Here is a 14,947-nt window from a genome sequence, read left to right on the forward strand (position 1 = left end):
TTTGTGCTTGGACTGTTTTCAATAATACACTCTACAGAGACCCATTTATTACAACAGGCAACAAAAGCTTCTTGTTAAAAATTTTTTTTTTCGAACTCAGTTCATCACAGGACATGCTTAGTGTCAGTAATATTTTTGTGTGCAGATAGTTTTAGGTTTGGCAAGGCATATTCAAAAGCATACAACACAGCCAAGTTAGCTCTTGTCAAATGTTGATGTTTTAATGACAGTGATCTTGATACTTTGCATGCAGTCGCCAATTTGCTCATAACACTCTAAAAGTGCTATAATGTTATGAACAGATTGTAAACCTGCTACATTTCACCTCAATCGTTGATTCAGTATTTCCCAGCAAAGCCAAAGCAACTGTGTTACATGACAGCAGAAATACTACAATCAGAGTTGCTCTGATCCATGTAAAGATGCCCTGCCCATTACAAAAACACGGGACGACAGGACACTTGGATATAGCTTCATGAGGCACAGCTCATTCAGGAACAGGTGCGCGAACGAGTAAGTCTGGAAAACTCAGCCAAGCCACCCAGAGCTGTATTTATCATGTCGGTGCTCCTGTGTTTGATTTTGACCATTGTAAACCAGCTGGTAAGAAATAGTCGGACGGTGGTAACAAAGGCAGCTTGACGTTGCTATATGAATAACCAGGCTGTAGAAAAGTTCGTTGCTGAGGATCTTATCACCAGAACTGGAATATTGCTCACTCTGTTGAACACCTGAACTTGGGGTTAACACAAGCAACATTCCGTCCGTATCAGGGGGTTTAACGTCAATGAGGTTTTCTTTATGTCATGGAGGGTAAAGCTGTCACTCGTGTTGATAATGCCTGTGATCTATCATTCTGGCCTTATGGTATTTTCCTTTTATCCACTTATTTGTTCTCTCTCCAGAACAGCAATTTTACAAAAGTGCTTTTACGGTGTTTGTTTTAGCCCTTGTCACCGCCACATGTCGGCCCAGCTCGATTTATGTGAATGCTGCTGCTGGACTATCTCCAGAGAAACTGTGCCGGGAGAGTGATTCAATTGTATGCTACCAATTGCGTCAGGTACAAAAGGACATGCATGTAAAAAAGGTGCATCATTACAAGATGAAGTGATTGAGGTTAAAACAAAAGAAAATGTGTCACTACACAATAGAGGGCAGTGTCTCTGTGGCAGGATTGCATTCATTTCTAATTTGTTTTTATGTGTAAGCTGCTGTAATTATTCATTGAAGTGTATTCGCCATTGAGAGGCATTCATATGTTTGCTCTGTTTGAGTGTGGTTCTCTTGATGGTGTAATACAAGCCCTCGCATGGGAGATTGGCCCGGCAATTCGCATACTTTCCATTGTCTTTGCTGAGCAACTCAACAGGTTTTCTGAAACCAAGGGAGGACCGACTCAAAACCCGGCCGTCAGTCTGAAGTTCAAAGTACACAGCAGTCTACGATCGATCAGGGGCAGGTAGAACATCACTGTGTATCGTGTTGTTGATGCCATATCTATCATCACCCTAGTATAGTGGAGTCTTTTCTATTCCACTGTAATCATTTCCAAAGTGGCAGCCGGACCCTTTTTTCTCAGCATTGTTCAACCAGCTGCCCTTTTCTTCTACTTCTCTCTTTTTCTTCGAGTGGACAGCTCGACTGCAGGACAGCGTACCTACCCCTCGACGACATTCTGTCTGCGTGACAAGCCAGGGAAGTTCAATCGATTTGTAATTACCCTGCCCTAATGCCAGGGTAACACTGAAATCCTCGACAAAAGGGAGCCAAAATGGCTATTTCAGCGACAGACGTGATTTTTCACACTTGCGTGACCCTCCCCTTCCCGAGCCAATCTGTTGGTAGCGTGTTTGTTTGCTTAGCATGTTCAGTTATTGCTTGTCAAGGGTCACCTCCACGCATCCTCAAGCACTGATGACATTACCAGACACAGTGCAGGCAAATCGGGAAAAAATCTCAAGTCGTTTCAGGCTCATTGTTTACCTTCTCTTATCTTCCTCTCAAAACTCAGGAATCATTAATGGAAATTCCAGCTCCAATCTTTCACAGTTCCCATCTGAAATTCCGCCGCTGAAGTAACCTTTTCACCCCATTTTCTCATGCATTGATCTTGCCCGTTTCAGTGGAAACAATAGGGTTAAACCGTAGCGCAGGGGTGGCAGGGTCAACCACGTCAAACGATCTCCTGCAACCGTGAATTGTTACACTGTCATTTTCGAACTGACTGCTCGGACGAAGTTTGAAATGCCGGCTTTGGCAGCTACACACCACACGTCCATTTACCTGTCAGAGCGAGTTTGCAGTGAGCTGTGGTATCATGGTACATAATGTGTTTTTTTCTTTCTTTTTCTGAAGTTGATTAAACACTACCAGGGCTCTGTCAACAAATACGTTGTACAGTTGTCTTGAATCATGCAAAGTGATTCCTGTTCATTGCGAAAGTGTACTTTTTTCAAAAAAGCCGAATAAAAAGCCAAAGTCTAACACATCATCACATACTCTTGAGGAAAATTACAGTAGGTGTCTTTTGAAAAATGTTGCTGTCAACAAACACAATAATTACGCATTGCAAACTCATCTACAGTTAGGACTTCAAAGGGGTTTGTACTGTGTATTCTTTTTAAAGTGGGTGTCGTATGCCCAAACTCTTGATCTCGGTTCCAACTTTACATAATTCAGGTCACAGGATTTTGAGTCTTGTCTGTGATGACCTCATAAAAGGTCAAATCCTGATGTCAGGAAGGGAATTTGCAGCTTTTGGAACAAGTGTTTTCAATGTTTGATATAAACAAGGCATCGTTAAGTTGTAAATTGCTGCTGCCTCAGAGATACCTTGCTGATTAAGACACTGACATCTCATCATTACCCTTTGAACTCTGACCCCAATGATGTCATGTTGAGATTTAGCCCTCCTTTAATGGATTTTGGGGGAGGTTTTTTGAGCCAAAAGTCACAAGGTGCTTCACTGGAAGGTTAGGTTATGGATACCATTCTGTGTAGGACACTGGCCATCACTAGTGATGTCTCCGGTGTAAAGTTTGTACCACTTCAACAGACTACAGACTACCATATTTACCTATGCTCGTTGCTGATTCTGTGCAGGTGCACTGCACATGTCCTCAGAGGATAGATGTGACACTGCACTGCGGCGTGGGACACAACATTAGAACAGTATCATATTGACATCAAGTGAATTCTTTAGTGTCATTGCTTACACATACACCACATATGGATATGATGTAATGTTGAAATAATCAAAAACATACTGGTATACACCTCTTGAGTACACATATCTTATTGTATTAAATCGGGCAAGTCACTGGATAAATGTAATTGTTCAATCTTTTCGGGTGTAAATACAAGAATGTAACAGAACTTTGGCAAGTGCAAACATTATGTCAGTAAAGCCAGCTATGCTCTCTATAAGTTCCATTGTAGAGGTCCTGCCAATCGGTTGGAGAAAACACACACAAAATGTAGACTTTGTTTGGGCACCAGAGTCAAACGATATATGGCAAATTATTTTCTCTACAATCATATGGTCTGTACAACACATGTGGAAAGTAGCAGACACAGACATTACATTAACATTTTTGTGTAATTTCAGTGAATGTGAATACGGAATTTGCTAATGTGGGGCCACCAACTCTCTCCAATGGACCTCTACGAGCAAATGAGAGCCTTACAAATGAGAGACCATTTGACTTCAGTGAGTCATCCAACCCTGAATGAAGGGTGGCGTGTCTTGGAGCCAGCAATCAGATTTACTTCAGTGGCTAAAATGACATTTATGAGTTCCACTTGGCTTTGCCTAACACCTTTGTAACATTACCACCCACTCACAAGTAGACGTGGAATGCCTTTTCCATAAGTTGTCGATGGTCAGGGTTTTATTTTAAACTCAGAAATTTGTTTTTAATCGTGGGACGGTGCTGCTGGGCAGCTGGAACTCACACGACGACAGCATCTGTCGCACATATCTATAGTTGTCAAATTCCTGTTACACTGTGATTGAAGATAACCAGACATTTTCGCTTTTATTTTGTGAAGCACAATAAGACCAGAACTTTAACTTTAACATTTCCCCAGTTGAAGAAAACGAGTGTCAATTAGTTCTGTAACGCTTTTGAAAAGTCCCTTCCCTACCAGTATTCAGTGGACAGTGGCCGTCACACAGGCTTTGTGCGTCTTTTACATAGACTGTCATGTCAAGAGGTCTCCCAAGTTACCGTTTCAAGTTTTTCGTGCAGCCAGCCGTAAAAAGCAAATTAGATGATAAAAAAACTGTCCAATTACTGCCATCGTAGCATTGTGATAGAAGATGCAACATCCATGAATGCCACAAGTTCTCTCTGCCGTCTATAGGGTAGCGATGAAGACAAAGCTACTGCCCCACAATGAACGCCATCTCGCCTCCCATTGTAGCTGCATACCCAAGTTTTTCTAGTATCATCAGCACATCAAAGTGTGTTGGAGTCAATTCATAGAGTAAACACTCACGTATCATAAAGGAATTGCAACCCAGACCAAAAAAAATCTGGACCCTTTCAGATCTTTTTAACCTTTTGTCATTATTTCCAAACAGGTGTGCTTTTCTGAGTCTTCTTGGCAGGTCTGCTTCGAATTCTGTATTTTTTCCTCCCTCTCTCAGATTCCAGCCGCTTTGTGTTGACAGACATCCCCAAACTGGCTTGCACTGTTTGGTCCCACGCATGTGTATCGAGAGAGTTGCTTTCTCTTTGTCCGTGGCCAGGAACCGTATTCAATCTCCGGGCCCGCCGTGAATTGGTTCTGTTTACATTTGCGACTGCATTGTGCAAGCTGGATGTTGATCAAGTTACCTGTGGTGGAATACAAGACTTGTATGTTTACGCCAGTGTAATTTGTCAAAAAAACAAAACCCAATAAATATTTTTGCTACAACTTTTCAAGCATTGCTAACTATAATTGCATGGGTTGAAAAATTGAATAAGTCAAAAAATTCAGGAAATTGAATGAACTTTATCATGGATTTGAAGCCAACTTTGTATAATTCTAGATTTCAGTGTCACTTTTTTTCTGTTGTTCAGTGCATGTTGTTGTTTTTTACATAAACCTACTTGATCTGGTACATTGGATTACAGTTTTTAAAATTCCATCTCCAACGGTCTGCAACCAATGCAATCTCTCACACCAGACTGCAACATTTTAGAAACAAATGTATGTGTAGATGAAAAAAGCAGCGTCCGTTAGGGACCGGGTGACGATTCCACAAGTAGGTGGGAATATCTGTGACTGGATGAGGTGTTGAAATGTCTGTGTTCCGAAGATTTTTACATACTCACATGACATACTTTTTTCGAGCTGCAGCAGAGGCAGAATTTGTTTCTTGCGGCTTTGCCAAGTTTTGAAAGCTCTGAAGTCATATGAAGTTAAATAAAAACAAAACAGGTGTGGTGACAGAACTCTACCCATTATGCATTGAATCACAAGTATATATTAGACTTGTTAGGGATGTCCATGGATGGAAAAGAAAGGCTCACGGCTGAAGGCTAACTTGCTTGGGTCCTTCACACATCACGTAAACAATAGAGGAATAAAAATCAGCCCTTTTAGTGATAGGAATTTCTGTGTATGGCCTGTTGACATATTGTAGGGCTCTGGTGTGAAAAGTCTTCAGAAGTTGTGCAGCAATTGAATCTGAGCATTATTCTTCGTGAATGGTGGGTTTACCGTTTGGAAAAAAGTGTAGAGAACTGCACGTACAGTATTGCCAAGAGAAATAAAGGTCAGAGTGAAAAAGAAAGGGACTGCGACAGAGAGAAAGAAGGGAAATGAAAAAGATCACACCTGTGGTTTAGCCCATCTCCGCCTATGTATGGTTTAATACAGCTGTTTACAGCGTCGTAATTGGGCCTGAATGCAAGGGGACGTAGGAATGAAATGATCAAGAAACAGGCGTCCGTCCATACAGGAGAAGGAACAATTGGTTTGTCTTTGGTGGCTAGGTGTGTACCGTGTACCACAGTGAATGGGGATATAGTGATGTTTTCAATCGGATGCATCAGACGCAGTATTCAATGATAGACTGGAAAAAAGGCAAATTACTTTTCTATTCCAGCAACACATTAGTGATCATAGTGATTATAAATTGTGTGATTGAACTTGAGGATTGATTGTCCTCAGATAGTGTGAGTCGTCGCTTTACTGAACTGTGGTAAAACCATTCAAAATAAAGTAAAAAACTTTTTTTTATCTGTCTATTGAAATGTAAAAGCTTGATTGTACAAAAATGTTTTTCTGATGTTTCAGACTGTTTTGGATATGATTTAAAATTCATTAATGTTGATAATATGCTTTTGAGAAGTAGCTGTCTACATTGTATTTCCACTCGGTAATGCAAGCTTATTTTAACAACAGTGACAGATTGTTCAGGGGCTGCCAAACTGCCTTTTCATCATTTATAATACTCTACATAGCCATCTGAGGAAAAACATGTCAGTGCATACAGCTTTTTTGTGAAGGGCTATACATCAGAAAGATTGTGGTTCCACAGTCCTATTACTGTTAGAGTGGCTCTCGCTGGCAAATACAAGCAGGTACATCAGAAAAGTTACCAGAGTTCCCAAAGCTTTCGCCTTGTATATATCCAGTCATTAGCAAAAAACACTGGTGGTACTGAATTTGATAAACCATCAACACTGAAATGATCATGTTGTCTCCATTCTGCCTCTTCTTAGTTTCTGTGGTGGTGCGATCAAAATTTGCATATGATTGAAATTTGCATATCAGTTACCATGACAGTCTGGTAGAATGAGAACAATGAGTAAGGAATGTCCCACCTTTCTTTGTACAAAAAATGAGTGATATTTTAGCTTTCTGACAGTGATAAAAAAAGCAAACTCCAGATTTCTCATCACAGTCACAGAATGATCATCAACACAATGATGGTAGCTAAGCTTTCAAAGGATGCGCAAAGCACTTGACTTGTCCAGTGTAGTAAAAACATCAATTAGGTTGTATTGCACCTAGTTTGATATGAGCAAAAGAACACGATTTACTGTACAGCAATTGCTTCTTTGGATTAATTAAGCAGTTTGTTCATCCGTTGTTAAGCTTTGTTTCGTGGACGCATAGGATACGCTATACAAGAGCTAGCTTCACTTTGAAGTTCTCTCACTTGGAAATAAATCGGGAATGTCCTCCCTTCAGAAGTGTGGATTGGGCGAGACGGTTTAATTGTGGTCCGCAGTGAAAGAGTTTCAATGTCAGAGATGAGAACTGTCACAATGCATCTCCTCAAGGCACACTCGATAAATTTTGACCAAAGGATCGCTTGAAATTCTTATACAACCAGTGATTGCTCAATTGTGGTCTGCTCTGCCCGATTCCATATAAGCTGGGGAAAGTTATTGTGCTGGAAGAAAGGTCGCTGGTTGAATGGATTAAATCCGGGATTTTGTGAAAAGATCTTATTTTACTCAGTGTCTTGCCTGGGCCGTAATTACTGGAATTAGAGTACCGGCAGGAGACAAGAGTCGCCCATGTGGGAACGAAGTCACGCATAAGTCATTGTCTGACTGGACGCAATTTGCATAGTTGAGTAGGTATCAATGAGTGTGTGAAAGCTTCCCCCTGTAACACCCTAAACTAGCCAGAGCACCTTGGCTGTAACACTTTGGTGTAGGCCAGTCGCAGAAGTTAGGGACCACCAAGGCATGTGCAGCAGATGCCAATCAGCTCAGGCGGAGACATGAGAGATTCTCAGTCAATGTTCATGTAACAAATATCAATCTCTCGCTCAATGTTCATGTAACAAATATCGGTGGCTTGTCGAGATTACAGAAGTCTTCACTGGGTGATATTCAAGGACTTGGGATCTTCTTTACATCATGCAGCTTGTAAGTGGAGTATTTTTGCAAATACCAATCCTCTGTTCCTAGGTGTTCGGCAATAGGTTGGTTTGAATTTTTACGCAGAGAGCCAATCATTGTATGCCGTAGATGTCAAGTACAAGTCAAGTATCTTCAGTACTCGAAGACCAGGCGGCACCTTTATTAGCTCACCTTTTTTTGTTATTCTCAAACCATACACTCAGCGAGGATAGACTCTGTTATCGAAGTCGGCAAAGTAACCAACAGGCAACTGGATTGCAAACTTCTCCATGGCAACAGAGAAAAAGTTGAAATCCAGTGAAAGATAACAGCCCATTCATGAGGAGAACCGGTAACAAGGACCTGAATGTGATTTGATCCCCATGCTCAAACAGCATGAGTAGATGCTTCTGTGGTCATTACTGAGTATGAAAAACTGATGAACCATATTCCATAGGTGAACATTTCGTGTAGGCTGTCAGATTTTGCTCAACAAAGCTGACCCCCTTTTTTTTTGCCCTTGCCTTGGACTAGACCAATTTCTAGTGTGACATTGGAGATCCTTGCAAAAATTCATTAAACAATCCTAATTTCTGGAGTTGTATTTGCCAAGAACATGTGGCTTTCAAGGCATCCGGATTTGCTATGTTTATGACCCAGGCGTCCTTTGAATGCCTGTGTGTACACTCCTTTGAAAATGGACCTGTGTGTGTGTTATTAGACTTGACGTTTTGAGAACAGTCCCGGCATTCCGTCTTGTCATGTTAGTCTCCCAAACACTGTGAGCAAACTGTTTGCACAGATCATTAGCAGAGAAAGCGAGTGTGCTTTCGGAAACCCTCGATTCGCAAACAAACGGCTGTGTTTTTTATGTTGGGAGCCTTGCCAGGAAATTTGTCTTGATGTCATTGAGTCATTGTCACGGACAGCGAGGAAAGCAGTGTCGCTGCTGCATACACATTACATATGTCTAAAAAACAACCCACGCCATGATTTCCTCCGCACCTCCGCCACCGAGAGTTCAAGCGAAGAAAAATCCCAAAGCTAGAAGACACTCCAAGAACCTGAAAGTGAACTGTAACTTTTCCAACATTTGTTCAGATGGGAGCAGTCGTTCTACGTTGTTGGGGATCAAGAAAGCGTATTCTCCTGTGACTTCATCGATTGCAATTCCCCACAAAAAGGTAAAAAAACATGCATTGCATTCCGCCATCTTTACCTTGGCATGACAATTGTACATACTTTGTGTAGTACACTTTCACCACCAAATTTCAAAACAACTACCTTGTTTTTCCATGTCAAAGTTGGAGCTAGGTAATATTCGTGTGCTGCAGCAAAATTCAGACCACGACAGGAATATTTTGTTGAGTAGATTTTTCAACACAGGCAACTTGGGCACCCATTGAAAGTGTTCATCTTGTGTTATCAACATAACTAGTATGTCAGCATAGCTTTTGGTTGTACATAATGTCCCTTGACTAAGTTTGACTAAGTTTAATATACTCTTTGCAAAGTTGAGCCCTGGGACAAAGCAATATTTATTGGAAAAGAATTGGGTTCAGAGAAAGTGCTACCTGTGACACTCACTTTGATCATATACAATTCAGTTCACGTTACCAAAGATCCTGTTCAAATTTTAGCTGAGATTTGTGGTGAATTTTAAAATTGAGTTCGTTTGATGGGAAGTTTGACAAAGTAAATTTAGTTTGTCAAAGGCATTTTAAATTGAATACTGATAAATGATAGATGAAATCATACATTGATACAATTTGTAAATCAAACTTCTGCTCGTTAGCAAGGATATCAAAATCAACAGTAGTTTTAGCAGTATTAGTAAGAATCTGACAGTCTTTAGCCCCACTAGACAGTTACTTGTAACAGGTTGTACCACAGGATAACGTTACACCAGCTTTCTTATTATGTCAGACTCAGAGTCCAAAACACCCAGATTGTTGGCCATGATGTTTCTTCAGGATTGTGTGGAATGAAAAGTTGGTAGTGTAGCTTGACCCCTAAAATCAGTTAGGGAGCACGAGCGAGTGATTGTCAAGAGGCCATGACTGTCGCCCCCATCCCCCCACAACCCCCCCCTGGGCTTTCGTCACTGGTTTGGAAATGTGAGATTGTTGATTCGTTCATCCGTTTTCTGCCTGTCGATCATGCAGCGTTTTACCTTGAATAATAAAGCGATCACCGAGAACAAGAGAACTGTTTGATGCGGTCAGTGTTTTCAGCCTCCCATCAAAAGTTCCGCTCCAGCTGGACTTTGAAAGAGAAGAGAGTGCCACGGTTGAATTGTGATTGGTGAAAACTATTTGGCATTTAGAGAGAGTACGCTTGATTGCGCCGATATCACCCAAAACCCATAAACAGAGAATATCATACTGAAACCTTTGTTTCCTCGATATAATTTCGGGGTTAAAAAAAAAACGGACAGCGTAACTCTTGTATGTTGATGAGGAACAAGGAAGAGCAATAGAAAGTTATTTCTAACACATCCGTTTTTAGGAAATGTTTGGTGTCAGTACTTTACTCTGAATTGCAACACCTTATTTGGATCTTAAGATAATGCTGGTATGCCTCTAGAACGTCATGTTCGTACTTGTGTCAGTGGTACTGGTCAACCTTCTGAGTGCTGTAGTTTTCCCACCATAATATTTGCGCAAAAGTTTACCAATTTCCATGAATTTTTCTCTAATTTTTTGGTAATTTTGGACTAAACAGACATCAATTTTCATTTACTTAAATTTTTGATCAGATTTTTGGGAAAAAATCTGGTAAAAATTGTCTGAATCTGAAAAAGAAATTGGCTGGATAATATTTTATTAAAGCGGCAAAAATTGATTTCAGCACTCAAAGCGTGAACAACTTTCAGAAAGATGAATGCTTAATTGTGTATGAATATGCTCTCTTTGCGAAGTTTTTGTGTCTTTTATCCAAGCCTCTCTCTTGATGCAAAGGGATTAAGTTCGATACTACAGTTTCTCAATTTCGCAGGTGGAAATTACGAAATTTTCCAATTATCAACAACGCCGGAGATCTCATTTGTTGTAAAACTCATGCCTAATTCTTCGTTTTGAAATGAGGAGACTAAGAAGGAAGTTATCTTGCCTCACTTTATTCATCTAACATGAGAGTGCTGTCATATCTGGTGTTTCATTGCCAGTGCATGTGTTAGCAGTTAGGTTTGAAAACTGGTTCAAGATGCTGTGCGGTAAATAATACAGCAAACAAGTTCCTGGTCATCATTCATGGAAGATAAAATATGAGCTGTTTTATCCAGTTTACGAGGAGCATTAGCTCTGTCTAATATAAATGCCACATTATAACTGCAGTAAGTTTGACAACTTGGCATGTAATGCAACAGGAAGATATATTCTCATTTTCAGAAAAATTTCCAGTAGAAAAAAATCTGTCATGAAGAAAATGAGGATGGTGGGACAGTGCAGATATCTAGATTTTGTCCCTTTCCTCACCAAAGAATGTTACAACCCTAACTCTGTACTGGTGTTTCAAGTTTAAAATTCAGAGAATAAGTGTGAATTTGTGTTAGACATTCTCATGTCTACATATGATGTCACTTGGCAGCCATGTTTTGAAAATGCTCATCTACCGCTGGCATTTGTCCAGACACCAGTGGAAGAGATATCTTCGCACAATAACGCTCCTGCAAATCCAGTTACGAATCAAATCTCCATTGAACAAACAGCAAGCTATTCAAAGCAAACAGAGAATATGTTTCTGCGTTTTTGAAATGTCTTTTTTGCAACACTTCCCACGATTTTGTTGAAATATTTTAATTTTAAGCGGGTACCATATGTGAAATTACACCTACTTGACAATCCCCTAAGTAATTGGAATTTTGTCTGGAGAATTCTGTCGCCTACCTGCATATCTGTTTACCATGCACCGTGAGCTATTGTTATGCAAAATGTTGTGGTGTGAAGTAGGCAAATGAGAGAAAAAGTTAATCTCACAAAATACCAATGTGTAAGCATGCACGTAAAAAAAAAAGTTTATGTCCATGGTTTGAATAGCTGAGCAATGTTGATATGTTGACTTGTCATCCCAGGTAGGTCATAGGTCATTGGCATTTGCATAAGTAAAACTCGATGTAAACTTTGTATTTTTAGGAGCAAGAAAAGTGCTTGAAACTCTTTATCAATAAACACTCTTTTCTGTTTTATAGTGCCAAACATATCAACACAGAAATTTTGACTTTGACTTTAACGAATACATCTGAAATCGTAATTTGAAAGCAAAACTTATTTTCGCAAAGTTGCCTCTGTCTATTATCACTCAAAACTTCATGAATAAATTATTTTGCTAGGAGCCATTTTAACTCTTGAAGACTTGAATGTGAAAAAAAATTATCATAGAAGCTTAGAAGGACTTTTTATCCAGAAACACATATGACATGACCTACTTTCCATGGAATTGAAAAGCTGACCTCTGTACACAGACAGTGTTGGTTTGTGATGTAGCTGTTACTATCCTGACAGACTGGGAATACAGACTGTTCTCTGGTTGGATCCATAACTCATCGGATATGTAAAATAGCAACACTTAATGCTGACATTGAACAGACTCTTGTCCGCACAGTCACCCCTTGACATAACCCACCACCATACCCAGTGTCTCTCCTGATCTTTGCTTTTGATTTCCGAAACCAAATGGTTGGCACAAAGTGAAAGTTGGTTAAACTCTTCCCTCCTTGAAAATGCCAGCCTAACTTGTGAAGAAGTTTTAGCAGCTTTGATAGTCTCTTCAAAAACCATGTTAGCACAGTGTTTGTCAGTATGCATTGCTTATAATCAGACACTTATAACTATACGTGAAAATTGCCTTGGCCATCACTTGTCATAAGACAACATTATAGCAAATTCAATCACCTTTACCCCAAAATGTTATCGTTTGTACTCAGCCTATATAAAAAAAATAGAAATGGAAACCGTAGAAAACAGTTACCACTTCTCTCAACAATATTTATGTCATTTCAATGTGAGGATAACCAGACAGCTCAAGTATTCTATAGTGTACCAGCAGTGTGAATTAAACCTTTTTTCACCGACATCAGAGAGTCCAATGTGAGAGCTTGAAACTCCGTGTGATGAGATTATCATGTGTTTCCTTCCACGGAATTGGCTATTTTCTTGTTGTCCGCTCAGGTGTCAAAATGGCGGCCTTCGGTGTTGTGTCACCAGCGAGACAAACAACTCCTGGGATTTATCAAACGACTTCAACGCCAGCAAACTCGATTGAATTTCACGCCAGAATAAAAGAAATAATAAAAAATCACTGGCTTGGTTAATTAAGAAAAGAACACGCCTTTTACAGGGGGTCAATATTTAAGTGATTTTTATTGTTATGTATGTATACCTGAGTCACTTCTCTAGTTTTTGACGTTTTGTCAGACGCACGAACTTGCAAAGAGTCGCCGTTGCTGGGTTTGTATTTTGCAAGGCTAAAACAATGTTTGTAGCTGAAAATTTGACTTGATGAAAAAAAACAAAGCCTTTGGTCATCGTAAAATAAACAGGGTAGTGTGAAGAGAAATTAGGAATGTCTTTCTCTTCAAAGGCCAGAATGTATTCAAGGTGTCCGAGTCATTAGAGTCATTCGTATACAAGGCTGAGGTTGACACACACTTGTTTATTGTGCAGTTAACCTGCAAACTGCTTCATTTGTGTTCATTTAATGTGTTCTCCCATTTCTGTTTCAAAAGGGGAAAAAAATGCAGTGTTTCAGCTGTGGACGCTTTCATGAGCAATTTCACTCAGATGAGCAGTTGCCAGGGTGTTTTGAACTGACCCGCTACAAAAATGTCCGAGAAAGGTACTAATTTGGAATTAACAGAGTGAGTGAAGTGTCTTATATTTGTGAAACTGCGGTGGGAAAAATCCGAAACGAGGGAAAGGTGGCTTACAATGGCTCTTCAAATCTCTCACCTCGAACTGAACATTTGCAGGATGTCCTTTTCTGTAGGCTATTGGCATTGCGGACCAGATAATTCAAAAACCAAACAAATGTGGTCGGTATCACCTGCGTCACTCCTCACAATAACTTTTTCAAAAAAATATAAGAAGCCATTGAAGTGAACGTCCTGGTCAGCGTCGGACGGTTCCTTCTGAAAAAGTGAATAAGAATAAAACTTTGTCATGATCTTAGTGATCAAGTGGTTGAGAAATTCAGGAAGGGTCCACTCGACCTTGGGAATTTGAAAAACCTGCTGGAGTAATCGGAGTAATCGGAGTAATCGGAACATTTAAGGCACCCGCTCAAAGAAAAGAATGCTACTTCCCTGTAGGCTGACATTGGAATAAAACTGAACCCCTTCTGTGAGGCGGTGTGTATGAAGTATGTAGTAGTGGCCTTTCTCTGGGTTTTTTTTGGAGGGGGAGGTATTAAGTGAGTGTGAATACATGCTTTTGTATGGATATAGGAAAAAATCACTCCAACCTTGAAAGTCCATTCCTTTCTTGCTGAGTATCTTCCCATTTGACTTTTCAGTTTTGGATGCAATCTGCAGCCATATTTGATCTATTTTGTATATAAATTGGTATCCAAATAGACACATCTTGTATAATAGATTGGTAAACACGCTAGTAATGCCATAAAAGCACGCCCCCTCTATGACGAAATTCCTGCAGTATTAGTGCCAAATTAAAACAAACATTTCGCTTTACCTTCACTTATCCAACACAAATTTGAGAGCATTATGAGTTCATATCATTTGCAGTTGGAAAAAATTTGCTGTTGTTTCTGCTATTAATGTGTTGATCTGTATGTGTTTATAATACTAGTTTCATACAGGATTCACTATTCAGAAGTTGATGTACAAGAACATTTCTATCCCACAGTACTTGCATGTCATTTTGTGCTGTGACTTTCAACATTTTTGGAATGCTGAGAGAACGGAAACGTGTTCTTGGTATAGAGTGAAGGGAGCCCTCTATCAGCTACTTCTGTCACCATCATGCCAGCAAGTCAGTGACCCCCCACCGCATATTTCTGGAAATTTGAAAAATTCACTGTGTTGCTAAATTTTAATGCTGCGACAATAATTAAAAGGACCCTAATGCACTCAGCGG

The 14,947-nt window shown here is 40.0% G+C and overlaps 1 protein-coding gene across 2 annotated transcripts in view; it reads left to right on the forward strand.

The window, feature by feature from the left end:
- Nucleotides 1–14,947, forward strand: part of LOC139145395 (tetratricopeptide repeat protein 28-like) — a 90,742-nt gene that overhangs the window by 37,430 nt on the left and 38,365 nt on the right. The window contains exon 1 of one of the 2 annotated variants that reach the window (XM_070716535.1): nucleotides 8,740–9,040. The exons of the other annotated variant lie outside the window; for it this stretch is intronic. Within the exon in view, the coding sequence (XP_070572636.1) occupies nucleotides 8,846–9,040 (195 nt within the window). The 5' untranslated portion in view covers nucleotides 8,740–8,845. Of the gene's footprint in view, nucleotides 1–8,739; nucleotides 9,041–14,947 lie in introns of those variants that run through there. 2 annotated transcript variants of the gene reach the window in all.

This window comes from Ptychodera flava, chromosome 12 (genome assembly GCF_041260155.1).
Source record: "Ptychodera flava strain L36383 chromosome 12, AS_Pfla_20210202, whole genome shotgun sequence".
Taxonomy (NCBI): Eukaryota; Metazoa; Hemichordata; class Enteropneusta; family Ptychoderidae; genus Ptychodera; species Ptychodera flava.